Here is a 27,773-nt window from a genome sequence, read left to right on the forward strand (position 1 = left end):
TTGCAAATGGTTTCAGCCTGAGAACTAATTTTGTAAAAAATTGAATTTTGGCGTCTGGCTAACGTCCTTCAAAAGGTTCTTGTAATAAACCATGCAATATTTCAACACGAGTGCTCCTTTTTGGTATGAAAGCAAGCCTTTTCTCAACAAAAAATCCAAAACATTGCTTGGGGGTTTCTGGTGCAGAGCGCTAGATCCTTCAGGTGTTTACTGTGTCACACACACAAACACGGACTATCATGGAAGATCAATGAAAGGCTAAGTGCAAAAAGCGCCTACGTCTAGTTTTTGGCTAAATTTTAATATTCCCCAAATTGGAACAAATCTAATAATATTATTGTTACATACTTATCAACATTAATAAACAAATTAATTGTTTGTTCAATTAGCGAGCTGATTACACCACAGAAGTGCTTTAATTCTACGTAAAAAAAAATGGCTTGAAAATGCACATAGGCCCTTTCTGCATTGAGCCCTTCAAATGCTGGGATTCCAAATCAGGGGTCAAAACACAAAACACAACCTCAGGCTTCACTTGTAACAATCTCACCGTAATCTGAACTTAAATTTACACCGCGTTAACCACGCGATACCAAGCTTTAATTGAATGTTTATTTTACATTACACTGTTAAACCACAAAGGAATTGCACAAAGGCCTTTAAATAAGACAAGATATGTTTTTCAGCTAAATTTTTAAAGCATGCTTTAACAGTGCTATACATACTAAATAAATTATACTAAATCATGCTTAACACCACAATCAGGGTTTGTTCGACTCCCCGAATGCAAATAAATTTTCCAGGTACATCAAAGTACTCCTAAAGTGTTTTCAATAGCATTTACAATCAAACAAGTACTAATCTAGCATAAAACATCACTAACACAGCCCTAACTTTAATCACCACGAGATTAGTGCCATAAATTACCTAGAAACAATGTAGATCCAAAGACTATCAAGATTATTTAATGAAAATAAGAAAGACAATATCTTATTTTCAAGATGAAAAATACATACATTTATACCAGAAAAAGGAAATTAAATATCTTGATTTATTGTTTAAAGGGTTTTTAAAAGCAAAACTTTAAATCGCCCTTTTACAAAATTTATTGCCTAATATTTTAAATACATTTATGAAAAGAATGTAACAGTGCAGAAATTATAATACCAGGTGTAAATGTTACAGTCTTTCATGCAGGAGAAAAGTATTGTCCATACCATAAATGCTATATTGTAATTTTATTGCACTGAGTAATAAATTTTGGAAAACATGATAATAGGATTATTACTCAAGAAAAAAAATCATCAATGAGTTGTGCTCAGATGGCAAGAGAACAAGTGGCATTTTTCTGTGGTTTACCAGTTTACAGTTTATCAGGGCTAAAATCCTTAAGTTGAGTTATGAGCCAATTGTTTCACAAAATAATATTATTATTTTGTGGATGCCTCAAAAAAATATATATATATATACCACAGGAACCTTCTTCAGAATACCGGTATTTGCTAGAAACGAAACTGTCAAAAGCTGATAGGCATGGCAAATAACTTAACACAGACTTTTTTTTATTATAAAATGTGACTCAGAAGAAAAGTAAAATATGCAATACTTGGAGATCAGCTGTATTTGCAGGCCATGGTTCGTCCAATACTGACTTATAATCTTGAATGAAAAATAACTTTAGATTCCGCTCAAAAGTTGCTCTCAGTGCATAGGTATCTTAACTTAATGTACACATTAACTGATAAATAACAATGTTGGGCAGCTAAACAATCAGTCACTAAACTCGAACTCAAAGCTTATCTCCAAATTGTTTAATAATATAATTATTTGCACTGTCAAACCTTAAATTTAAGATAACTTTAAATACTGAAAGTGAATTAATCACTTCAACATAACAACCAAAATACAATAATGCCTCAGCATTTTCTCACTGAAATCCAAGGATTTTAAGCCTATGCAACAACAAAACATTTTTTAATTTGAGTGAAAATTAAGTTACTCATTCAAAGATTAATTTCGCATCTCTCTCATCTGCAGTCCATGATCAGTATTGGAATATTCCCTGTGAATGAAAAATAAGTTCTCGTTTAATTGGATGAAAAAAAGTTAGATGAATGCTAATGACACAAGGTAATCATGCACTTTTAGCAAATGACATTTTGCCGATAAAAGGTGTAGATCAGAGGAAATCCCTTAATTTGACTGTAAATTTGAGTGATTAACAAATGGTCCATAAGAAAACTTTTAAACAATATTCAATGAATCGCAGCACACTCTTGACTTGAGGTAAGGATGGCTTAAAATCGAAAAGACAAATGGATTACAGGCTTCCACCATTTATGATCGATGAGAACATTAAGGTCATTCCCCTGTTTTGCAGTGCGCAACTCTACTGAGCACAATGGCAAAATAAAAAAAAAAATACGCTCATTTCTAATTAACCACTGAGTATCACTCAATCTGACTTCCATCTAACAACAAAACTCTTAATTTGCATTTTGCGCGGAAGTTAAGGAGTTTTCATAAGACTTGCCCCAGTCCCTTCGCGGAGAAACCAGTTTTGAAGCTTGATTTACCACTGCTTTGTGAAATAGCTGCAAAACCAACCGGGTGTACCTATTTTCTCTTTTCAGATTTCTAACTACAATATCGTTTGCCAACTACCGTGGAAATTTAAGGAAAATCCTAGTGTTAGAAATATCAAATTTTGCGCCTAATATCTCGCCAATGGACATTTTGGCCTACCTTCAGAGGTAATAAATTAGATTATTTTGTTGAATATCTCAGTAGTACTGGTTAGGAATAGTTTTCAAATAGATTTCACATTGAAAATGATTTATGAACTGGGAAAAAAGTCTATGAAATGAGCCGTTAACTGTTCTCTTCAGAAAATAATTCCTGTTTTTGGCAAATACTCTATTATAGTCCTTTTTGTCCAAACATGCAGAAATTACCATATTTCAATGCTTCGTTGCTGAAGAACAGGCACGGTGACCCCCTCTTTTTATTTCATTTTTGCAGTTTACATATAGTGAACCACACATGGGCAAATTTTGGAAAAAGTCTGAGTGTAGGTTCTGTTTTAGGGGAATGACCTTAATTTTGAATGTTTATTTGAGTTAATGAACATTTCAGCCCTTTACAAATTGTGCCCTGGAAACACTGCACTGCTACATACTTGGAGGTTCAATAAAGTGATTTCATTGTTTCAGTTTAATTTTATAAGGCCAAGCATGACGAATGATTGATTTTAAATAGTTTAAACAGTTGTTGAGCTCAACTTATCCAATAAAATAACTACTAAGAGTATCAAGTGGTGTGCAAGTCACAATAATTATTGTGCCATACAATTAAACTAATAAAAATATTGTTTATATTCCTGCTAACAAAGTTGTGCCTGTTGCTTTTTAGTTTTTTTGAGCCTGGTACGGAGGTTTGATAAGATTTCAATTTATATACTTTCATTGATTAAGCTAGACTTTCAATTATTCAATAGCAATTTTATTAATTATTTATTTGCAAGTCTTTGTCAATCAAAGTAATTTTACAAATTTATCAACTTTTAATCAATTTACACTATGCAGTTTACTTAGACAGTATTAGATGAAACTTTCCTGTCCAGAAGCAAACTTTAAGACATGCCAAGCTGTGCTTATGTTTCTAACTTTTGAGTCTGTCAAATGAATGGCATTCCCAAGTGCTGTAGGGCTGTTTATCACAGCATAGGAAGTGGGCCTTAAATGGGACAATTTGCTGGCAAATGAAGAGGTGTTTTGCTCTTTAACCAAAAAGCCAAAAAAGTCCTCCATACTTTCCAAATTTTAGCCTGTACTGTGGATTTTGTACCCCTAACCAATAAGGTACTGTATTTATTCTGCAAAGCTAATTTACTTGGAAGTTTGGCTCAGTCTTCTTTGATGTACTGTCAGTTTCATGCGACCACATCCTTCAAAATTCAGCCTCTAGCCAAATATTTAACACACAAAATCCACACTGTAATAATACTACAACTGGGTAAGTTTGGAGCATTTTTTTTTTGAGTTTTTGGATAAAAAAAGTTATGAATGTGCCCCTTTCCACAAAACTCTTAAAATGAATGATACTGACCAGTACTTTCCTAAAACTAAAAAGTGTGAACCAAAATGTAAGAGTTTATCTTCCAGTTACTGTACCAGGGCTGAAGGAAGGTAGGTAAGTAGGTATCTGTAACTACTGTGTGAGTCAGGGAAAAATGAACACTGCAGTTCTTTCCTTCCACGTTTACATGTATTGTATCACCAGGGAAAACCAATAAGATCTGTGATCAATAAACTGCTAGTTATAAACTAAGTGGTGTTGACCTGTCGCCCACTTGTCTTGCTGCAATTCAAGACAAGTTGCAAGAAACAGTGATTAAAAAAATTAGCTGCATTGTTGCTGCATTGAGTACAAGCTTAGAACTGACAAATGTCTACACTACAATGATTTTTTTTAGCATTTACAGTGCAGTGTAACATGGTTCCAGCAACTTAATAATCCTGCACCGCTGCAATATATCTGGTGAAAAAAGATAGAGCTGAATTCTCCTATTTGCGATGACAAAGCAAACAGGGCTGTCAACCTCACACGTCTTCAAATATGGAGAATATGACTTACCAGGCCAGCAATAACAAAGCGCCTTACAGAGGCGTCGCATCAAGGGAAAATTCACGGGTTCAGTGGGGGTGGGTGGGGGGAAGTACATCAAACAGTACCAGAAACAATGCTAAATGTTTCAGATTTTCTTTTCAGAAAGTCGAGTCTACGACAAATAGCAAACTTCGTCAATTATCCGGGAGATTACAGACATAAATCTGGAGACCACAAGATACGGCTAAAAATCTGGAGATTACAGACCTATATCTGGAGACGGGGAGATACGGTACAAAATCTGGAGACTCCCGGATTATCTGGGAGAGTTGACAGCCCTGGGCAAAGGCTGCTGTTTGTTTAGTGTTACAAGCCTCTAGCAACTTGACTGGCAATGCCGCATTTGAAGCACTATTTTGTAACAGATACAAAGATCAATGGTTTGTGCTTCTTTGTACACTGTACATGTAGTTTTATCTATGAACTCATTCGTAGTACTCAGCAAAATTGAACGGTACTAAGAGCTTACCTTTTTCCAAACTTGATATGGATTATCAAGAAGGAGAATCCCAGCACAAGGCAGAGGACGCCAACTGTGATATACGCAATGCCCAGGAATGGATTCTTGCCACCAATCCAAGATGTGGTACTCAAAATTACCCTCTTCTCACCATCAAACGAAATCACAGGGAAGTCTGTAAGCCTCAAGTTAAGAAAATAATTTTGTAGAGAACAAAACATATCTGATTTTAAATTTATCATCAATAGTCGCACCTTTACTGAAGTCAGTCAAAAATGACTTGCCATCATGGTCCCTGCAACATACTAAAACTATACACATGTATGTTTTTAAACACCACATAGCTGAGGTACTTCTCTGTGGCAGATAGTTTTATTTAGGAATCCACTTGTGGGTGGCTGAAAAGAACACATTCAAATATTTCAAATTTTCACATTTTCAGAGGATACTGTAGCTGATATCAAGTTGATATTCTCCTTTAGGCAGACCATTTTCAAAATCTCCCGTGTGGTTAATCTTGCGGTACAGCTTTCGGAATGTTGAAAATGCAGCAGTCCTCATCCAGACGATAAAGTCCTGGTTCTGGAAGCCATTGTTGTCTGTGTCGTTTGTATCGAGCTCATACACAGGGCGGGGCCAGTTTGGGGGTTTGGTATAATCCTTGAAAGCCGCTTTCAAGTCTCCTGAAGGATTTTTAAACTTCACTTCTCGGTCGGATTTCCAGGCGATATCTTTATATGTCAGACCCACACTCACTGGCTTATTTGTCTCCTTAAGCCACGTCAGCTTAAAACTGTCTGTATGAAGTTAAAAGAAGAACCATTGCATAATTATTATTACTATTACATATCATTAAGTCCTGTGATAATGTTAATTTTATATTTTGTACTAAGAAGATAATTAGGAAGATAGATAGACAAAGACACTGCCCAGAGTGGATATATTGTGGTTCAATTTTTATAGTTATTTTGATTTGTTTTACACTCCTTACCATACGTCACCATATACAAAAACAAAGGAAAATAAAAATTGAACCACAACATAACACATGCAAATTTGAAAATGTTGGCTACAGTGTAGGTGCCTTAAAGTGGAAGGCAAAAAAAAAGAGCTTTTTGAAAACACAGACACCATGATAGCAATGGGCACATGCTCCACCCTTTAGTGAACATTCCCAGGACAAAGCAGCACTCTGACATGGACAGCCAATCAAAAACAATAGCATGGATAGAAAACATTATTTTGATGTGTACTTGGGGGAAAATTCCTTTTTCAACTTTACCTGGATAAGTGTACACGGTACACTTCAGTTTTGACATGTGTTGTGTTTGGCCAATAAACATTAATTTTACTGTATTTGAGAAATGTAGCCCTACATTTTTCTATAGTTTGGTCACAGATTTGGTAAAAATAACAAAAAAATCAAGATAAAAAAATTCCACATAACCAGCCCTGTAAGTCTCCAGCCTTTCAATCATACTGATTATTGAAAGTTACAGGCAAGGGGGGCATTTTGGGGGACATATTCTGTGTACTCTGAAAAAGGAATCAATGAAAATCTGGGTTGTATCTGCTGCCCAGTTGCAAAAAATGTCCCAATGGCTAAAGTAAAAGAAATGAATTCTTATTAATGTTTTAGAAGAAAAATACAAAACTTATTCAATATTTTGAGGTACTGTATTCTGATTTTTGAATATTTGGAATGTCCCAAAAAAATGTACCCCAAAATGTTGATGAACCTACCATTAAAAAGACTGTTTGCAATGGCACCACAAGGAGCAATGGGAGTGCTGTTGTTTTTTCCAAATGGATCACAGTCACCGGAAACTTTTCCTTCCAGGTCTCCATGTAGCTGAAGATCATCTCTCGACCTCACATAGCGCCTATGGTTCTGCACAGGAAAAGACACATGAAATGAAACAGACATCAGTCACAGAGAGGCTTTAAATATGAAGAGGTTAGCAAAATGTTTATGGACAAGATAACACACTTTACAGTGTGGCTGCAAAACCATGAACACTAGGAAAATTCTTATAACTTCTGAATTTGCGAAAGAAATAATAGTGAATAAAATTAATGATAGATTTTTTTTTTTCCATAACACTCAGAAAAAAATGAGTTCTCCCATTAGGAGACAGACCTGTGACCATTCAATTACTAGTTCGGACATTCTATCACTGAGCTACAATAAGACTTGCTAGGCCATTAAAAAAAATACAGTGGGTTTACCTTTATGTAACAAACATCCTGTATACTGCTAGGATTTACTGTCGATGAGTGATATTATTTTGTGAAAGAAATGAGACATTATGTTTTATGTCTGGTGAACAAATGATAGATGCTTTTTTTTCTTACTTCTGGGTGTTTCTTGTTCTATGACCAGTCAGATGTCAGATCAACCCACAAGAAGAAACCACATACCACAAAAATAATCACCATTACAGTTTGCAGTTTATTCATTTTAAACCTGGGTGGTTCACTTTCACAACACAACATAAAACATTCCACAAATAAGTTTTAGTGTTCACAGGTTTTGCAGCTGCAATGCAACAGTGCTTTCTCAATCCATGGTGGTATATGAATAGGTGCTGGTGATTTTCACAAAACTGTGGGTTATAATCTATAAATGCAACAAATTTGCTCTTATCATTAGCAATAACTCAGAAGCAGTATTAAAGTTTGTCCTACCTTGTAAGATCCAATAAGCATAGACTAAATACGTTTTACCAAAAACATTACTTATAAGCTTTCCACTTGAAGGGGGAAGGGAGAGTAAGTCTGAGAGACTTTCCAAGCTCCCCTTTCCCCTCCCCTGATATGTTTCTCCAGCTCCTGTTCCAGAATTTAAGCCCTCCTTGCAGAAAATTACACTGTAGATTGTGAGTTTCCATACCTGATAAAAGTTTGATAAGCCATAGTACATAAAAACAGAGCCTTTAAACTGCTCAGTCAGATTAAACTTCACTTTACAGGTGCAAGTCTTTCCAGTGTTGGTGACATTTTCAAAAAACTTGTCACACCTTTGGCCAGCTGCTGTTTCACAAGAAGTATATTCTACAATCTGTTCCTGTACCTGAAAAGAGAAAAAAAAAACCACTTTATTTAAGCGTCAATGTCTTTAGCGCAGAGCACTAATTGGGGGCACTTTCCAAATCAAATTGGAATTTAGAAGTGTTGGTTTTTGAGGAGAGGGGAAAACCGGAGTACCCGGACAAAAACCTCTCAGAGTAAAGATAAGAACCAACAACAAACTCAACCCACATATCATTATGATGGGAGTCTGGGAATAGATCCCGGGCCACATTGGTGGGAGGCTAGTGCTCTCACTACCACGCCATCCCTGCTCCCCATATGCAAAATGATACATTAAGCATGGCTAACCAGCATTTTATTGTATAAATTTGTAAATTGGCACAAAAGGAGTCACCTTGAAACTGGACAATCATGCTATCTTCACTCAGGCCAAACCTTTTTTTTACAAACTGAACATATTCATTTATTTTGTACTTTCAAACCTTCATTTTTTATATTTTTTTTTTCTTAATTTTTTTTTCAGTTAGATATCGTATTTACCTTACATAATCATTGATTGATGAAAACATGGAAACGTTGAAATGTCAGATTTTGTTATCACTAATTTTCATCATAAATGAGATTATAGGGCATAAAACATAATTTCATAAGTCAAGTGTATTTGCTGAAATTTTCTGGATTCCTGATTCAAGGGGTTTTACAGGATCCAGGGCCCATTTGTTCAAAAGCTGGTTAACAGTTTTCTTCTCGCTTGTAAAAAATGATTTTAAAAGCTATTAAGCTAATGGAAAAGAAAATTCTTCTGAAGTCAAACTAAGGGATAAAAATATTTTGGAAGAATCTGTTTTTGACAAGCAATTAATCTTGAATCAAAGTTTATGTTAACCAAAGATTAGCTTAATCAGGCTTTGAACAACTGGGCCCAGTTGGCTAAAAGTATTACATGAAGCCAAAATGCCATGCATATTTCCAGCCAATTTGTACCCTTTATATTGAACATTTATAATGAATTTGGAGAAAAAAGTGTATGCATATGGCCTTGTGATAAATTGAGTTTTCTTTGTTGACATGTGTCAAAACTACCACAAGGTGACACTTAATAGTTTACTGGTCACACAAAAAAATATTCTGTTATAAAATGAATCAGTAATCGTCAGTAATAGTACTGTAATCATCCATTGAGACAGCTGAACAAAAAACTGTTGAATTTGAACTATTTGAATTCATGCTTTAATTTAGACATTTCCAATCGTTCATGATAAGAGTGTTTTTTTCAAGTAGTTGTTTTGTAGAGCTCAACCTCAAAACAGTGTGTTTAGACGCTATGTTGTTGTTTCGTTATTCAAACAGTTGTAATATTTTGTATAGTCGAAACATGCTGTACTTCACACATTGTACTCAAATATAAATTTTCAATCCAATATTGCTTTAATGTTGCAAGCTATACTGCACCCTGAGATTTTGCTACATCTTACTCATGCAAATCTCCTTAAAAATAAATGATGTTCCATAGCCAGACAATGATCATTCTTCTCTCTGTACAGAAGACGCCTACATATATTAAACCAAACGTCCGTACGCGTTGTTCAAAGTCCCAATAAGTTAACTTAGCAGGCCTGATTGAACGTCTCTTTTGCATAAAATAGTTTTCGCGCCCGGTAAATATAAGTTATCGCCATGGTTATCGGTACGTTTGAGAAAATCAAATTATTCATGTGATGAAACTGGCCACACACTTGTGTATCGCTGAGGCAAGAAAGTTATAAGGTTTTTCTCCAATAATTTTTAAAATGTAACAACAAGATGAAGAAAAAATGTACTGAAACGTTTTCAACAACGATCAACAAAACTTAAGTCTTCGCAAATATACAGGAAAAGCAAGGGCGATGGTGGTTAGAAAGCTTGCTATGTACGCGCCCAGGTTGAGGGTATATGTCTAGTATTGATGATTTACTTTGTCGATCTGTGTTTTAGATCTCGTTTTTCTTTTACTAAAATTATTTTTACCTAACTACTCGTACTTACTTTATCGGAAGCAACGAGGAGTACGGCTCCGATGGGAATAAATACAACGCCGATCACAAAAAACAAAGGTAGTGCTGTCGAAGCTGTCAGAATCGGTTGCCATGCTTTTAATCTTTGCTGTTTGAAGTTCGTGTCTGCATTAGAAACAATAGTATAGCTTACTTATTAGTACCGTCTCTATCTAAGCGAAAATCAGACAACAGAAGCCCTTACTTGATGGCTTTTTCGACTTCTTCCTTTCCCTGGTAGAATCCGCCATCTTGTCATCATCAAACACAACTGCACCTGCCCAGACCTCCGGAGCGCCACGAAGCGCATTCAAGTGGTGCGTTTTTCATAACGTTGGGGGCTGAAAACAGATACAAGTTTAGTCACTTCTCAGATGAGCCCCTTAATGTTATGATCCCTTTGAAGATAACACGAATCCTGTGATTGGCGAGATAAAGAAGAGATGGAAACGACATTGTGATTGGCTAAACCACTGTTAGTTGAGAAATGCGTTGTGTGACAATCATCATGACAATCGGCCGAAACCAGGAAATACTATGATGAGTTTGGACGCTGCAGTAAGTGTTTTAACGCGGGCTGTTGAGCTCGATCAATCGCAGAGCTATTCTGAAGCCTTAGTTTGTTATCAAGAAGGCCTAGCGCTGTTAATGAACGTGCTGAAAGACACTAAAGATGACTCCACAAAAGCGCATTATCGAGAGAAGATGGAGTCCTACATTGCACGCGCGGAAAAGCTGAAAAAATTGGTCAGCGAGCAGAAAGAAGCGGGGACTTTCCACGAGAAAATCAACATAAAGGACGGAGCAGTTGGATATAGTTATCGGCGAGTGTTTGAGAAATACTTAGAAGGACACGTGAGAGAAGTTGTTGTTGAAGACCCTTACATTCGAAACGTTCACCAGATTTATAATTTCCTTCGCTTTTGTGAGCTGCTTGTGAGCACTGGAACAGTACGAGACATCAAACTTGTCACTAGTAAGTGGATACGGAAACATACTGACGAATAATAATTATTTTTCCTTGAAAACAATTTCGTACGTCCCAAGGTACGTCCCACTGGGTACGTCCTTAGCCCAGTGTACCATCTCTCGGTACACCGTGGGTGACCCAAAGGAACGGGCGAGAGGAACGAAAACGAAGGAGGACTGGCCTCGTTTTCAATCCTCTTGCCTGGTCTTTTGCGTCTCTGAGAGCCTGGAACAGACTAGTATGTCCTACACCAAAGATATGCCAAAAGTTTTGGAGCTAACCCGACCGCCTCCCCCAGACTCCCTGCTCCACTGCCTGTAGACTCAAATCCCACACAGAAGACAAAATCCCATATATTTTTGGATAATGACAGTTCATTTGAATAGCAGAAGTTTTTAAAAGCCAACTGATTTTTCTTTCCACCAATGCCTATGAGGTAATCTTACACAAGGCACTTACTTCTGTCTTACAGCTAACCCTAATACCAAAGAACATGATTGTGCACGGCCAGTACATGTACATTGAGCGACTTGGACACCCACGTTGAAAATCTAAACCTACTTAGTATAAATCTACTAGTGTTCTATCACGAATGCTGTTCTCTGATTGGCTACGATCCTCGCTATCTATTCTGTGATAGATAGTGAGTAGCAGTTTTGAACAAAATGGAGGCCGCTTCATCGCATTTTCGAAGTGTCTGCAATGAGGAAATAGATAACTTACTTGTTTAGTTTTGAACGACAAGTAGATATACACTAAAACAATATTTTTATTAGATTATTCGCTCTCAATTTCTATGCATGTTAGTGGATTTGAGCTTCGGCCTCATCAACTACCACGAGATAAAAATCTCGAGCTCATAATCTAATATTGTTAAATATAAAATGCAGCCTGGCCCGGAGGAGGTGTCTGAGGGCCTCTTTAAAGTAGCCACACCTCATTCCCTGACATCTCTCTTTTTAATTTAATGTGGTGTGCAGTGCGTTTGGGACTGCTGCAGGAAAAAATTAGCAATTTCACTTCCCTCTCATCAAACCATGACATGATGTGTTACAGTTTTTGGGAAGATCTCTGCACAGTCTCTTACATGAAAATTATTATACATTTTGCGACTCAAACTTGATTCATGCTTGACGTTTTTGAGAGAGAGTAAATAGGACTGATTGCATGTATAAATAATATTAATGCATCAGGCTGTGCAGAAATCTTTCCCAGTTTTCAAGTACATCATTGGTCATTGAAAATAACAGCCTTTATTCAAATACAATAATCTTATTGCTCCCTACCCCCCCCCCCCCCCCACCATCTAATCCCTTTCAGGAAGTTTTTAACTAGATTTTAACTCTGAGCTCTATGAAAAAATTGCCCCTTTGGGAGTATAATAGCTCAGAAAATAATGGCTCAGGTATAATTATTTATTCAAGAAAATACTGTTGTATAGTTGTGGTTCTTCGTAGCTATATTCTGCATGACAGTAAAATGGGTCACTTGGAGAATAAATCAAATAGGGTATCTGTAACATCAAAACAGTGGTTTTCTAATACAAGGGAACTTTGAAAGCTGAGAGCATAAATGTCAAGTTTTGGGTCAATTTTTGTAGTTGCTCAGATTTGTCTCATTTTTTTTCATTTGGCCTACAATTTATTGATTCAAAAAATTTTACCCTGCATTTGCTTTGCTTTTCGTTTCTGTTATTTTTGAGAAAAATAATTTTCTGGAAATTATAGCACTTAGTATTCTATCTGTTTCTTACCTACAGCTAAAGATGAAGATCCTGACAGCCAAAATAATCAGGCCAAGAGGCTGCAAGGACTCAAAAACAGCTTAAAGAAACACAACATAAACTTAGAAATTGAGTATTCTGCTACTCTTCATGACCGTGAAATCAGATTCAATAATGGATGGGTTATCAAAATCGGCAGGGGACTTGATTACTTCAAGCGGCCTGGAGGGAATTTCTGCATTGGATTTTGTGACTTCAACCTGCGAGAATGCCAGGAAACCATGATTGATATTTATCTAAAGAAAGGATAAAGGTGGATGCTGCTGACATCTTTTAACAAGATCTATTTTATCCTGTATTAAGGAGGTTCAGTAGGTCGGTAGCCTCTGCGGCAGATGCTTAGAAAGAATGAAGCAGTCACTGCTACCCTCTGCAGGCAACAGCCATGCAAAAGGTGAAGCATCATTCACCTCAATAGTTGACTGTCTTGCATTTGCATTTTGCAGTCTGTTAGACATTTAAGGTGGCCGAATACAATTTTTTAGTGTACAGATGTTAGAAGACGTTATTTGGAAAGTATGTATTTCTGGACGCTCAAAATTGGTACGGTGTAAGACCAACTAAGAAAGAATGTATTTTCGTACGTCTTGTTGAGCTTAGAACCGTTTCCATGGCAACGCAGCGAACTATTAAACGTCCATAAATGGTAGGTTTCCTTTATTTTTAGAAAATGTACTCATTAGATTTTTTCCATTTTTTGTATTCAGAACAACTCACAAAACACTGACACAGTTGCACTATTTTTATGTAATTTTGACAGAGAGATCTCCTGCAAATATTGATTTTGCATTTTAATGTTTTGTGAAGATAACCTCTGTTAGATTTAGGTTTCTCTTTGTAGGTGAGTTACGCTTTTAGGGAACTATTTTCATGCCAAATTTCAGGGAATTCTAATGAGTGGTTCCTTAGAAAACAGTTCATTTCCACGAAAACAACCAGTCGCAAATTTTTGGTCAAATGCGCATGCGTGGTTTTATTTGGGTTTCATGGCAAAGATGAAAAGCATGCGAAAGGTCTTGGTGAATGGTTTTTTTTTGCTCGGAAAGAAAAGAAAAATAGTCCAGAAACGAAAACCTTAGTTATTTAGCATCAAAAGTTAACTTTATTATCCATTTCATGTGAAATTGAGGGATCACTTTATCGACCGCCGTATTTGCGTACCACAACCCTAGCGCGCGCTTAATAGCATCACTAAGAGAATCTGTAAAGCGCGCGCAAACTGTGTTCAACCACCTTAATTGAAGGGCCGAGTGAGTAACTCTCTTATGTCAAATTTTTGGTCGATTTTTTGTTTCGCTCAAAAGTGCCTAAAGTTTGCTTTTGACCTTCAATTTAGTCAGAGAACATCACCCTGTGTTTCTTTCTTTTTTTTTCTGCTGGTTTATGCTTACCCTTCAAGAAAACAAGGCCAAATTATCAAGAAAAAGAAAAGAAGAGCAAAGAAAAAAGCAGTAAAACAGATGCTTTGGAGCAAAAAAGTTGATGCAATGTTCTTTGTTTAAATTGAAGGACCGCATGTAAAAATTCAGGCACTTTTGAGTGGAACTAAAACTTGACCTAAAATTTGACATAAGACGGTTATACATTCAGGTATGCTTTGGTAACTGACTATATGCCAAGAAAATGACCATAACTTGTTCCCTACGGCCCATCTCATTTAAGAGTATTTATGGTTTTCGTTCAGTCTGGCGAAATGAGAAAGCCATCAACAAGCTATTAAACGAGTTTAATTAATAAGCTCGAAGCTCGCTCACACGATGGCAAATATTACAGTTGTAATTCAATGAGAGCAATTCGTGCTGGCCTGGATATAAGGAATTTAAACAACGAAAACATAAATTTCAGTACCATTACTGACAGAGTTCAAGCCGGTAAATGATGCTATCAATGCTCACCTGGTCGAGATCGCTCGCGAACATAAAATCTCGTCCACGAAACAAAAACCAGCCATGATACCCCGAGATGTCAAAATTCTCTACGCAGAGAAGCAGCTTGTTTTACTCTTGAGCAACAAGTTTAATCCTCAGTGATTGTGAACGACTTCGTTGCTGGCTCCATTTAATGTCAAGAAAGCGCTTTGACGGGATGGAATCCAGCAAAAACAACCGGTGGCGTCGTATTCGACCGCAGGTTCTTCACAGGTCGTTTTCGGCTAGCAAATTCCACAATTGTATTTTCGATATAAAGTGCTGCTCCAATTGAATACGAGACAAAGGAAGAGAACAACAAAGCGCCGGCTGTTTCGTTGACGGCAGTTTACAACTTTTACGGAATGCGATACTTTACAGTTTTTCGCTTTCAGTGACCTTTAGCTTGTTCTCGAGAGGTAGTTAGATTCCCTGTAACCTTATCCGCCACTTGTATCTTGCTTTTGTCTTTCACGGAATTAAACAAGTTTACTTTCCTTTCAAATGTTTTACCTTTTCCCCAAACAAACGATTTCAACCTGAAGCGAAATCTGATGTGGAGATTTTGGAAGCCAACTGACAAACTTTGACGTGATTGACATATGACAGAATGGCAGATCCTGCCGATACCCGCGAGATTTCCGCATGTTGCGAAAAATATTTGAAGGATAATAAACACAATAGCCTCCATTTGACTTTAAAAATATGCTCAGATATTTGTCCTTGGACATTATCTGCTCCTCGAAGCTCACAGTTTTCCTCGAGCTTCGCTCTCGGAAAACTGTTCGCTTCTCGGAACAGATAATGTCCGCGGACAAATATCTGAGCATATTTTCGCGCCAAATGGAGGCTATTGAAAACGGATTAGTCCCTTCAGCATTTTTGGGATTATGCATTGCATTTTTGGATGTCTCAAGTGTTTTAAATAAACACCCACGCAAGTGGTCCAAATTCATCCAAATTGGTTGTAGCACTATTTTCTATCCCAGTAAACATAGCTCAATCAAAGCAATACTCCTAGCCAACAAGGCAAGGGGATGGCAAAACCAAAAAGAGTTTAATCTTGTAAAAGTGAATAGCTCAATTTGCAGTAGTTCATAAGTTCATTACGCAAGTGGGGTAATTTTTGTCAATTTTATTGGAATTAAGATTGAATTTCGTTTACAAAAGTTTAATTAAAGTTCTTGCCTTCAGTGAAAAAATACACAGCTGAAACAACTTGACAATATAAATGCCAAAATTAAACAGAAGACCCACAAAATATAAAAGCACAAATCTTTCCCTTAGCTTTTTGCTATGAGCAGCACTTCCTGCTTCTGCTTTTTGAAACTAATTTAAGGACAGGAATAATTGCAGCAGGAGGGAAAGCTATTTCTAATGTGCACGTTTGTACATTTCCAGTCGTCTTTCCTTGGCTGTTGATTTTTGCAAGTGACGTAGTAGTAGCATGAGCCACTCTTCATTTTGCACACCAGGTTCCACTTTACGTGAGGGCATTGAACAGCGACAGAAAAACTCCCACATGAGACAAACTCTTTGATGATGTAGCGCTTTTGACGCTCCACTTGAAATTCTGAAGAAAATAAGAAAAAATAGTCAGGATCTTGTCTAATACAAGAATTTAATTAACGGACCTTATCCTCTGGCCTGAGTGGTACAACATTCCAACACAACACTTACCGTCGCACTTCGCTCGATTTAAATTCATAATGTGTCCATCAAAAAATCTGTTTTGGAAAACATTTACAGCAACATTTTTGAAGTAGAATGATTGAGTAGTATATCGGGTGGACACGAGCTGCAGCTTTGTTGGGTGAAAAGTTATGCAACTGCCTGAGAAATTTAGAAGTGTCCTGGGATTGATTTTTGTCCGATGCTTTAGACCAGTAAGTTTCAATTTGCAAAACGCGAATATTGATTGCAATATTTTGAAAGTCACGGCCTTTCTTCTTAAGGCCGTCTTTCAGAAACTGACCTTGAGACAAACTACTTTACATTTTTATTAAAACATTCAGAGGAGATGCAATTCTGATATCATTATAACAACGGCTTGCGCATGAATAACTAAAGTAACAGAAATAACTGGTGTCATTCTGATTTGAAAATTGAAAAAGCAATTTGCTAATAGGCATGAGTAAAATAGCTAATGTTATAACTTTGACAACGAAAGTAAAAACAAAAACAATAAGAAAAACGAGTTGAACCTAGTTTAATGGCCTTAGCTCCCACGAGTCTTAGGTTCGACTCCTGACAGGAGCAAACGGAGTTTCCGAGTTTGCCTGTGTCACTTCCTCGAATAATACATTATTCTCATTCTTTCACCAGGCTGGAAATGTACCATCACATTTATTTCAATACGAAAAACGTTGGAATAAGAAATTTGAATATATAACACAACATTGGAGGATGAAGGGCGCCGGGAAAATAGTTCATGTCTTATCTCTCCTACTTATACCTATAGGAGTTCAAGGGTTTGACTTCTTTCGATGTTTTTATTGGTATGCCCTCTAGGTTTATGCACACTGCACTATCACGATTATATTTAAGGAGTTCGAAAGAAATAAGTTGCATGTCAGTAGCGTTATGGTCTTAGAAAATTTTCTTTCTCACAACTGTAATGTGCTGACGTGCAACTTATTCCCCTCGAACCCGTTAAATCCCCTCTTTTGCCTCAAGGTCAATCCTGTAATACTCTGAAGAAGAAATGCTTTGCCTTTCGAAATATTGGAATCAAATGTATCAGTCCCTAATAACCATTAAATCAACCTTGCTCTTTGTTGTTGTCTTCATTTGTTCGTAAGGAAGGCTGTTTAAACGTTTTGTTTGTGTTATGAAATTTTAAATAGCATACACCTATTGTAGTTTGAGCCTTGGGGACACAAAATTGGCGATTTCTATGTTTCCTAAGACCCTCCTAGTTTAAACAAGTTTGAATTTCGATAAAAGCTATGAAATGTATTATGGTAATTCCGTTTTTGCAAGCTATTGTCAATATTGCAAAAAAGAACAATGACCAGCAATTTACGACTTTTGATTGCATTCTTGAAAAACGCACTGAACTTCTTCGTACCATACACCTACAATTACTAATTTACAACGCCAGTTGTCATGAATAATTCTCTTGTCGTTGGTGTAAGTCGTCCTGCTTCGACTTCAACCAGAAGAATTTGAGATACAAGCGTGAAAACAATAAATTATCGGTGAAGAAATTTGTGCCAAACACATTTTCTGCTATACAAGTTTGATATTCTACTTCCGCTATCACTGAATAACACGGTACATCTTCTCATAATATAGTGTCAAGTAACAACATTTGAGGAGGAGCTGTAAGCTCACGGAAATTGAACGAGCTGTGTTGTGGCTACAATGTTTCTTTTGATGATATCAAGAGATGTTGCATATATATTCGAACAGGCTTTCACACACATTTAAGATTTCAGTGGCGGAGTATATTTTGATAGGAAACAAACTTAGTTTTGCGACCTCTGTGAACAATCACAAAGTCGAAACTTGAATTAAACGCCAGTAACTGAACAGTTGCAAGATTGCAAACATTAAATTAAGCTCATTCTACATTACATACATACATACATACATACATACATACATACATACATACATACATACATACATACATACATACATACATACATACATACATACATACATACATACATACATACATACATACTTTATTTATTCCAGAAGCAGGCTATATATACAAATAAAACTAAGAAGAAAAGTACTTCTAGAAAAGGAAGTTTGGAGGTTAGCCCTATGCGAAAACTCCCTCAAATAAAAGAAAAACAAAAATAAGTATACATAAATCGAGATCTTTAGAGTCAAATATTTAAATGCATTTTGAGCTTAGATTTAAAATGCTGAAAGCTATCAGCTTCCACTATATCACCAGGTAGTTCATTCCATAGTTTCACAGTTCTAACGAAAAAAAAATGTTTATAACAGTTGAGTCGTGCTGGTTTGACATAGAGCTTGTATTGATGATTTGCCCTTGTAGACCGAGTTGTGGCGAAATCAAAAAAGTCTTCAAATTTTAAATGATAAAATCCAAAAACTATCTTAAAACATTCAATTAAAGATAAATAAGTTCTACGGTCGGAAAGAGTAGGCCATTTTAGTAATTTGCATCGGTCTTCATAGGACATTTGTCCTTTGCGTTGGTTTAAAGCAAGTCTTGATGCTCTTCGCTGTACACTCTCGAGGGCATGGATGTCCTTAACAAGGTAAGGACACCAGACAGGTACCGCGTATTCCAGTATTGGCCGAACAAGAGATTTGTACAACATAGAGAAGACATTAGTATCGGCGGTGCCTACCGAGCGTTTAAAGGAACCTAAGACTTTGAATGATGCCACTAAAACAAAACTTCAAATTTCCATCTTACTTGCAGTTCCATTTCCATCGATTGGGTCGCCTCTGATTAGTTCAATATTGTAAATCGGCAAGGCACCACAGAAGTCCAAAATCTCCTTAGTGAGAAGAATTCTGTTGGCAGGTCCAGTGACAGCCACCAGATGAGACTTTGTTGTTACAGGGAGCTGGTCAGACGGGGAAGAAACCTGAGAAGTGCAAAACAAATAAATCAAAATTAGTAAAGCCAATGGTAAATAAAATATAACAGCATTCAAAGATGGCATGTTTAGTGTTCAAGGGTCAAGCTACAGCCGGGTACTCGTCTGAAAGATTATTTGATCTTTATATTTTCTTGTGACGAGTGAATCTGCCGGAAGTCGCTGCCAATCACTACCTGACCTATATGGTCAAAATTACATAACCTCAGCTTTTTATATTTTCTTTCTTAAACGCTTACGTAATTAAGTATTTGATATTAATCGGGTCAAAGTATTTACCCGATTGAGATCCGCCTTTAGTTTTGTAGGAGATGGTAAAGACGCATCCATTTCGGAAATGTAGCAGACCTTTCGAGATGGAATCCTTGTAGCAGTCAGACGCTGTAGGGGTAGAAAGGAAATGTAATGTATTAAAAAAATAGATCTTTTTGTCTCATTTTACAACCAAAAGTTTACATCTTTTTTAGTTAAATATACGAATAAAGAACAAGATACAGACGCAGCTTAACCGCCTTATGGTGTGGGGTCACTAGACTAGGATAACATTACCGAGTTTACGTAGCAGCAGAATAGATATTAGACTGTTAAATTGTAAACATCCTTGCACTGACTATGAGTACTGAAGTATCGGAAACATGTCTTCCAAACTATAATGTTGTGTCGAATTTTTTAATCAATGTCTATTAGGATAACAATGAAGCGAAAAGTAATGAAAAAAGGCCGATGTGTATAAATGCTAGCCTTCAATAGCGGTATTTCACACGAGATAACAAAAAAGGCGAAACGTGCACTACAGATCTCGGTTTATTCAGGGTTTACGTCTACTTAGATGATTCACAACAAGGCTCTGGCTCACAATCTATCTCAACAGGCAACAATTGCAAAAATCTTTTATTCTTCACATGCACGCGAACACGCAATCACGACAACTTCAGGTAATTGTCAGCCAGTTCTGTCATCTCATGGTATCATTAAGAACTGATAAAATCAGTTGATCACTGACTACTATAAAGTCATTATTTTACGCAATCAACGATTTCAGGCTTCAACACCGATTCCTGCTAATGAGTCTGCGCTAATTAATTCCAGGGCCGTGTCAGTTTCGTTGCTCACTGTTATTTTAGTTCAGTGTTAACTTGACACTTACCATTTTAAAATCGTGATAGAAGTCCGCGCCCTCAAAGTCGTTATGACGCGGAACCCGGAAAACCTCTGCATCTCGCCCTTCATCGACATCGATTTGCTCTGAAAATGGTGTTCCCTTCTCTACCAGTGCCATTTTGTATCGATCAACCTGGACAGATTAATGGAGACAAAGACTGAATTTAAATTAAGGACCTGCATGATGATATTTTAGTTGGCCCAACTCAATGGTGGCTTGTACGTACAGTGATAGTAAGGCCATGTTTGTTTCTGAGTTTGCCAAGGAGCTGAGTGTCACTTATAAAGGGGCAAAACTAACCTTTCCAAGGGCAAATGGTTGAAGGCATAAAAACGCCAAACTGATAACTGCAGCTGCGATGATCTGTGTATAGGACAGAAATAAAAAAAAATGACTAAAATGAATGATAAAACTTGGTTTAGACCTAACTGAAGAGTTAGAAAAATTTACCTTCATGACAAAATCTTTCTCTGGTAGTCACACTATAAACCAAAAACACCGGCTGAGCAGATGGACTTGTTACCACTCTAAAACAGATCCTGAGATTTCAAGCGATGATCGTTGCAATTTATAGGGTTTTTGCCCTGTAAGACGATACTGATCATGATGAGGTGAATGCTTCTGTTGTTTCCTTATTTCCACTGATATCTTGGTTGCAATGCCCATTTTTCTCTCCTGTATTGATGAAGGAAGTACCACTGGTATTTGAGGATTGCGTTAAACAGAGGAAGAGCTTGTTCTTACCAATGTTATTTCATCCTGTGTTGTTGAAGGTAGGTATTCAAAGGAAACAATTATTTGCACAAAAAAGAATTTCAGGCTGGCTGCCCTAATCCATATCTGAATGGTTCTTTTCTTTTTTTTTTGGGGGGGGGGGGGGGGGGGCAGTTAGCCTCTCTGAACTTCGAGAAATCAGTAGAACTTTATCATACGGCGAAACAATCTGATGATCGCCGGTGTCTTTCCTGAGCAACTGATATCAGAGCAAACACTGCTAGTGTGGTTCTTAATCGTGTTGATCTAATGAGCTTGACCTTTTTCGACGATTAAATTTTCTGAAACCACGTCTGTAGATGGACTTCCAGGACCGAGTTAACGAACCTGAGGGTTATCCTTGTGATACTCTGATGCTGTGATGCTGTTAATATTTCATATTTTCAAGTAACACCTGGTACATTCCGTTCGTTTCTTAAGCTAATTTCGGCCAAATTGTCAAAATATATAAATTTAGTGCTTCCTTCAATTAGGCGCTGTTTCCCTGAAATGTGATCTCGAACATACTCAATATTCAAAAGTTTTACAAAGCCAAAACGCAACAGCGTTTCCGTCTCTTTTTGTGCCCAACCCCAAGTTCTTTTGTTTTAATTTTCCCTTTTGTTTTGTCGTCTTAATATAAGTCCTTGAAGAGATGTTTCTTAAGACTAAAAAGTACGGCCTAAACTTAATACATTTTCATCAAGAGGTAGCGGTCTGTTGGACGACCAATTTTTTTCATTTATCTAGTATAAATTCCTTGCTTTTTGTATACATCATCCAATCCTTCTCCTTTAAACATGACGTGCAGGATTAGTAAACTGTCTTTAGTTTTAGAAAAGTTTGTTTTGCTGCGGCGTTAGTTTGTTTAGTCATGATTGCGAGCTTACATTATTTTGACCTTTAGCCCCTTGTGAGCGAAAGGGAAATCTATCAAAATTCTATTGTTCTTCACTTTTATAACTGATATGAAACAGAGCGCTCGAACAGTCTACGAGATCACGCACAAAAAAAAAAACCGCGGCGTTTTTATTGATTATAACAGAAACCGATTCCTTTTTACTCAGTTGTCGATTATTTGAACGAAATCACCCAATTTAAGTGCTTTATCCTAATTAACATTTTAGGTTTTTTCAGTGATACCTTTGCCCAACTCAGACAGATCAACATAATTCCGATGAAATGTAATTTATTTTGCCCTGTGTAAGCACCCCGGTAAATCTTACACAAGTCTTGTCGGGGTGTTACGAAAAGTAAGACCCCCGAAAGCGAAGATATAAGACCTTAGGGCCCATCTTAGTTTCCGGCTACGAAAACTAAGACCCCGATGAAAACGAAAACCGTCGAAATCAAGCACTGAGCACCAGCAAAGCTTTTACATCGAAATACAGCGAGTGGCGCTTTCTCAGTATACCACTGCTTTCGGCTCCTGGGGGGTGGGGGCTTTGCTTTGCTTTGCTAGGCGATGATTACACAGATCTGAATATGTCTGAGTGTGAGTTTGGAACGGATATCCCCATCGATAAAGTGATCCGGACATTTTGTGGTCGAATAAAGTTTAGCAGCGTACTCTCTTTGTTGACATATTATTGCTTGACGGAAGTGAACAATTAAGGAACGTGTCCTTTGAATACATTTTTTCCCTTGTTTAGTATGTCTCGCGTCAACCTGCTCCGAAATTTGCGTTAAACAGTTCTGTGTTTTGAAGTTCATTACAAAACTAACATGCAATGTTGACCAATGTTGGTGTGACAAAACAATGGCATTGAGCCGGTCGAAGTTCGGCTATCGCACATGAGACAAACGTAAACATTCGTAGACATTCGTATGACGAATATAGGAACAAATGATTAAAGCGTTACGATTAGCATGGATTCCGAGACTTATACAGAATAATCATCCCAATTGGAAATCTATTCCTGATCATCTTTTTAAGAAATATGGAGGCCTTCTTTTTCTCTTATCATGTAATTATCACGTAAATGACTTTGAAGACATACCCTCTTTTTATAAGGATATTTTGTGTTATTTCTATGAGCTGAAGAACCTTTACGTATGCCAACAAGGAAGGAATACAATCTTATTTAATAATAGGAACATTCGCATCGATGGCAAAACTTTTTTCTGGACCGAATGGTATAACAAAGGTATTAGGATGATTAGAGATCTTTTGGATGACAATGGACAAATTCTACCATTTCCTGTTTTCCAGTCGAAATATTCGTTACAAAAGACCACCTTTCTTCACTATTACCAAGTTGTTTCGGCTATTCCAAGTCACCTTCTGACAGAAGCTAAAATACAAGAATTCAACTCTGAAACCATTTACATCGAGGATCCAGAATCGTTTCGCTTAGATGAAAATGTAACTATTAATCTACTAAAAGCTAAATGCAAAGAATTTTACTGGCTAATTATTGATAGGAAATATAATGATGAACAAACAGGGCCAAAGCGGTGGAATAAAACTATTCCAATGGAGAAAACAAACTGGAAAAAGATATTTAAATTGGTTCCAAAGACGTGTAGAGAAAATAGATTAAGAGAATTTAACTTCAAATTCATTCACAGAATTGTCGTGACTTAAAAGGAGCTCTTTAGATTTAATATTAAATCAGATAGTAATTGCATATACTGCGGAGAACCAGACTCTATAGACCACACCTTTTTAGAGTGCCAATGTACAAAAACTTTTACTAAGGATGTGCTACAATGGTTTAATGTAGAAAACTAATAGTAATTTTAATTTAAACACTGAAGATTTTCTTTTTGGTGTTTCCTCTGTGTCGAGTGTTCCAACAAAGAAATTAAATTATACCCTCCTCTTCCTACGTTATTATATTTATAAAAAAAAAGCTCCAGAATGACTCGTCACCTCTATTGCTCCCGGACTTTATCAAAAAAAAAAATATAATATAAATATAAAATTGAAAATATTTTTTAAGATATATATAATGAAAGCTCCTCTTCTTCTTACATTGTAATACTTAATAAAGTGGATTGTAAAGTGTTGTCAGTATTGTACGTTTTAGGCTTTAAATGTTACAGTATGTGTTTGAAATAAAGGTATATTGAAAAAAGAAAAAAAAAAAAAAACGTAAACATTTTGGCGCGAGAATTATGTCACATGTAGAGCGGACCACAAACTTCGGCTATGTCGATGTTTCGCAACCAGTTAAGCTTCCTCAGCTGTGACGGAAAAGGGCACCTGAAAGTAAAAGTTGTGAAGACATCCCACGCTCTAAAATGTAGCGAATTGCCAATGAAACAGAGAATAGGACAAGGTTCCTTTGCAGATGTATACACGATCGAGTACAAAGGTTCAGGAGACACGAAATGTCAAACTGTTTTTATCAAGAAAATGCTGCAAGTCCTTGATCAAGAAGAGAAGAAGCTTTTCTATAAAGACGTTAAACTTCTCAACGACTTGCATCATCCAAATATTGTGCGACTCAGACTGAAAGGGGTTTCCTTCCAGCCGCTTGCCATGATACTCGAATACGTCTATTTTGATTTCAAGCACTTTGGTCACGATGATTTGCGTGTACATTCGTTCTCCGATTTTCTGTTACAAATCGACGAGTTCAACTGTGAAGGACTCTATGAAGTAGTCAATCATGCAGCAAAATAAATTATCAGTGGGCTGACTCACCTTCATTGCAAAGGAATAGCGCATAGGCATCTAAATCCAGCAAACATACTGATAAGCAATCAACACTATTGCACATTGTCAGATGACAATGAAATTTGGCAGCAATTTGAATCCAGGCCTGTTACCTGCAAGCTGACCAACTTTGGGGAGAGTCGCTCCCTACTCGTTCAAACGCAGTTTTTTGTTGCCTCGAAAACAAACAACATTGATAGAGGGACAGCGGTATATGAGGCAACAGAACTTTCTGTTAGGGAGATACTCATATGTGGAGCATCGATCGGTGACTTCCTGCTGGCGGATGTTTTGCCCGGGGAGGGGGGGATACTCCCATAAATTTCGGACAGGTGTGTGCCGCAGAGGTTCTTAAACCCTAATCCTATTTAAGGATGAGACAAACGGAAATTGATACCCTATTTAAGGCCCAAACCCGAACAATGACACCCTATTCGAGGGGAAAACCAAAACTAAGAATTTAATGTCGTGAACGGATTTATTTCGTTCCTGTAACATCGCAAGTTAAGCATCAAGCATAGAATACTACTGCATGTAAGCCTAGTTTAATAATATGCCATCATAACCATGGGACATCTTTCAGAGAAGTTAGTTCACTGCTGTGACAGTGTTATGCTAGCCTGCGGAGCTAAGGGAATTGCTTCTGCGCGCGTGTCAGAGTTTTGGCGGTGAAACGGCTATTCTCGATCTCGTCCCCCCCCCCCCCCCCCCTTCCTCCACTCGATGCACTTGAATTTTTGCTGATACAACTTAGGTACCCTATCTAAGGATCACACCGGGAACACAATGCCAACACGTGCAAAAATGATACCCTATTTAAGGATCGAGATCCTCAAATTTAGCTAGGAAATTGAATAACGGAAATTACCTGGAGACTCGCTGGAGTAGGTTGTTTTCGAAAAGTAAATTTTAAAGCTGACGAGGATTCTTCAGAGACCACGACCCAGCCTCCACGTGCTTAGATTTTCAGAGTTTCTTCGATGTACCACGAAGATTTTATCCTTATGTACTTTTCTCGGTGTTTTCTGCCACCACTTAGGACAGTATCAGAGATTTAGCATGGAAAAAACTCTGAAGAAAAGGCAGGAAAACTCCAGTTTACGGAGGAATATTTTGTTGTTCACATTAACGGTCACCGGATTAAGTCGAAAGTGAGAGATACATTTTAGCATATAATTTGCAATTTAGATCAAATCCAATAATTTTTGTCTTAATGGCCTCCGAGATATTGTTTTATCAAATTTCAAAAAGGTGCAGAAAGGTACAAATGGAAAATTTTGTGTACCTCACGATAAATTATATTTGCAGTAAATAAAGACTCTCAACTCAGGCAGCTGAATATTAATCCCCGGTTGTACAGTTCAACGTTTAAAAATGTCTAAAAAAAAAAAATGGTCTCCTTGCCCGGACAACGAAGCACTGTTGCGAACATAATGTTCACAAAATTATCCTGTTTACTTTTATGCTTTTTGAATCATGATAGTGTCGATTATCAAAACATTTGCGCAATAAAAATTGGTTTCCCATAAAGAGTGGGAACATGTGTCCATTCTTGATAACACTCTATCTTTTTTCTTCTGATTCGTTGTACGCCATTTTAGCACTGAACAACAACGTGGAATCGAGGTGTCGTTTAAAAGTTGCATGCTTGCCATTGTGTGTGCGATGTTGCAACTTCAATGTTCAGTGCCTTTGTGTTTTCACATTTGCTCATTAACGATCATTTGTCAAGGATGAAAAATTTGCTTCCAAGATCAATACGTGATCTTAATAGTAAACAAACAGCAAGAATCATTCTGAATGTGAAACTAGAATATCCTATAGTTTTTGCATGTTGTCGTTCAGTAGCATTTTGAAAAGAACAATATTGAAGTTCGAAATAAAATGAGGCCTTTAACTACTGTTAAAATTGAATGTTGAAAATCCAAGCTTTCGACGATCAACGACATCATCCCTCGGCGAAGATTTTATTTTCAAACCAAGTTTGGCCCTAGGCAACTTGGGTCTGCTATTTGTTTAGTCTCTTGTCTTGGTGTGGGAAAATATCTCATTTTAGGTCCTCTTTAAGGGTCATTTTTGCTGCATTTCTGCAAGGTTTGTGTGGTAGAAGTTTACTTTTTTGTAAACCTATTTTTCTCTTTTCGAGGTTCTATTCACAATAAAGGACTGTATGGCATCTATGTTTTGACCACAGTAGCGTGATTTCAACTCATAAAATATGCATGGGTAACCTGTGATGTGATCAAGTCATACCAGTACAAGCTCATCCCGCTTCCCTGTTGTGACCCTTGTGCCAGTCCAAAATCACATGTCACTACAATACATGCCAATGGTGCGATGTTTATTTTAAAACCATTTTGTTACGATAAAAAATTAATGTACTGTCTTACAGTCCTAATATGATTAACTTGGAGAAAACTAAAACAAGAATTAAGAAAATTCATAAATCCTCACGTGGCTATGGACGTTGAAATTCATAATATAGATCAACCCCTTCTCTACAATCCATTTTGAAACGATTAACATGTCGAAAAAGCAAATTGATTTGCACTGAAATTCAAGCGCAGTTTTTCTTGAAACTCCTTCGTCGATATTTAATTTAAATATTCACAAAAATAATCGATCAATACGCGTCTTGCATACATATTTCCAAACGAGACCTGGACCTGGACTTTTGACCTATGCGATTGAGATCTTTTTCATCGTCTTTCAGTTAATTAACCGGTTGAAAAAAGTACGATGGCACAA

The 27,773-nt window shown here is 37.0% G+C and overlaps 3 protein-coding genes across 4 annotated transcripts in view; 1 reads left to right on the plus strand and 2 right to left on the minus strand.

Annotated features, from left to right (window-relative positions):
• The window catches only part of LOC146456659 (cell cycle control protein 50A-like), a 13,050-nt gene extending 2,496 nt beyond the window's left edge, over positions 1-10,554 (minus strand). The window contains exons 1-7 of one of the 2 annotated variants that reach the window (XM_085093135.1): positions 10,400-10,554; positions 10,187-10,320; positions 8,022-8,201; positions 6,872-7,019; positions 5,578-5,925; positions 5,138-5,303; positions 1,797-2,062 (exon numbers count right to left, since the gene is read on the minus strand). In XM_085093135.1, the coding sequence (XP_084949261.1) occupies positions 2,011-2,062; positions 5,138-5,303; positions 5,578-5,925; positions 6,872-7,019; positions 8,022-8,201; positions 10,187-10,320; positions 10,400-10,445 (1,074 nt within the window). In that variant the 5' untranslated portion in view covers positions 10,446-10,554 and the 3' untranslated portion in view covers positions 1,797-2,010. Of the gene's footprint in view, positions 1-1,796; positions 2,063-5,137; positions 5,304-5,577; positions 5,926-6,871; positions 7,020-8,021; positions 8,202-10,186; positions 10,321-10,399 lie in introns of those variants that run through there. The other variant, XM_085093136.1, reaches the window with a different exon arrangement.
• A 68-nt stretch (positions 10,555-10,622) lies between these two features.
• Positions 10,623-13,404, plus strand: LOC146456660 (MIT domain-containing protein 1-like). Its single transcript, XM_085093137.1, has 2 exons — positions 10,623-11,170; positions 12,924-13,404. Exons 1-2 carry the CDS (start codon positions 10,732-10,734, stop codon positions 13,196-13,198), a joined length of 714 nt encoding a protein of 237 aa, XP_084949263.1. The 5' UTR covers positions 10,623-10,731; the 3' UTR covers positions 13,199-13,404.
• Positions 13,405-16,037: 2,633 nt separating this feature from the next.
• On the minus strand, positions 16,038-21,199 carry LOC146456661 (uncharacterized). Its single transcript, XM_085092810.1, has 6 exons — positions 21,059-21,199; positions 20,909-20,971; positions 20,594-20,740; positions 19,726-19,827; positions 19,260-19,434; positions 16,038-16,427 (listed from the first exon to the last, which is right to left on the minus strand). Exons 1-6 carry the CDS (start codon positions 21,062-21,064, stop codon positions 16,189-16,191), a joined length of 732 nt encoding a protein of 243 aa, XP_084948936.1. The 5' UTR covers positions 21,065-21,199; the 3' UTR covers positions 16,038-16,188.
• Between the last annotated feature and the right edge of the window lie 6,574 nt (positions 21,200-27,773).

This window comes from Pavona decussata, unplaced genomic scaffold (assembly GCF_977016875.1).
Source record: "Pavona decussata unplaced genomic scaffold, jaPavDecu1.1 SCAFFOLD_254, whole genome shotgun sequence".
Lineage (NCBI taxonomy): Eukaryota > Metazoa > Cnidaria > Anthozoa > Scleractinia > Agariciidae > Pavona > Pavona decussata.

Excerpts from the sequence above, each read along its gene's own strand:
- LOC146456660 (XM_085093137.1), top strand. The coding sequence starts at position 10,732 with ATGATGAGTTTGGACGCTGCAGTAAGTGTTTTAACGCGGGCTGTTGAG. Across the intron at positions 11,171-12,923 it reads AGACATCAAACTTGTCACTA|CTAAAGATGAAGATCCTGAC; the intron begins GTAAGTGGATAC and ends TCTTACCTACAG.
- LOC146456661 (XM_085092810.1), bottom strand. Across the intron at positions 20,741-20,908 it reads AACCATTTGCCCTTGGAAAG|GTTGATCGATACAAAATGGC; the intron begins GTTAGTTTTGCC and ends TAATCTGTCCAG. Across the intron at positions 16,428-19,259 it reads CGATGGAAATGGAACTGCAA|AATTTCAAGTGGAGCGTCAA; the intron begins GTAAGATGGAAA and ends TATTTTCTTCAG.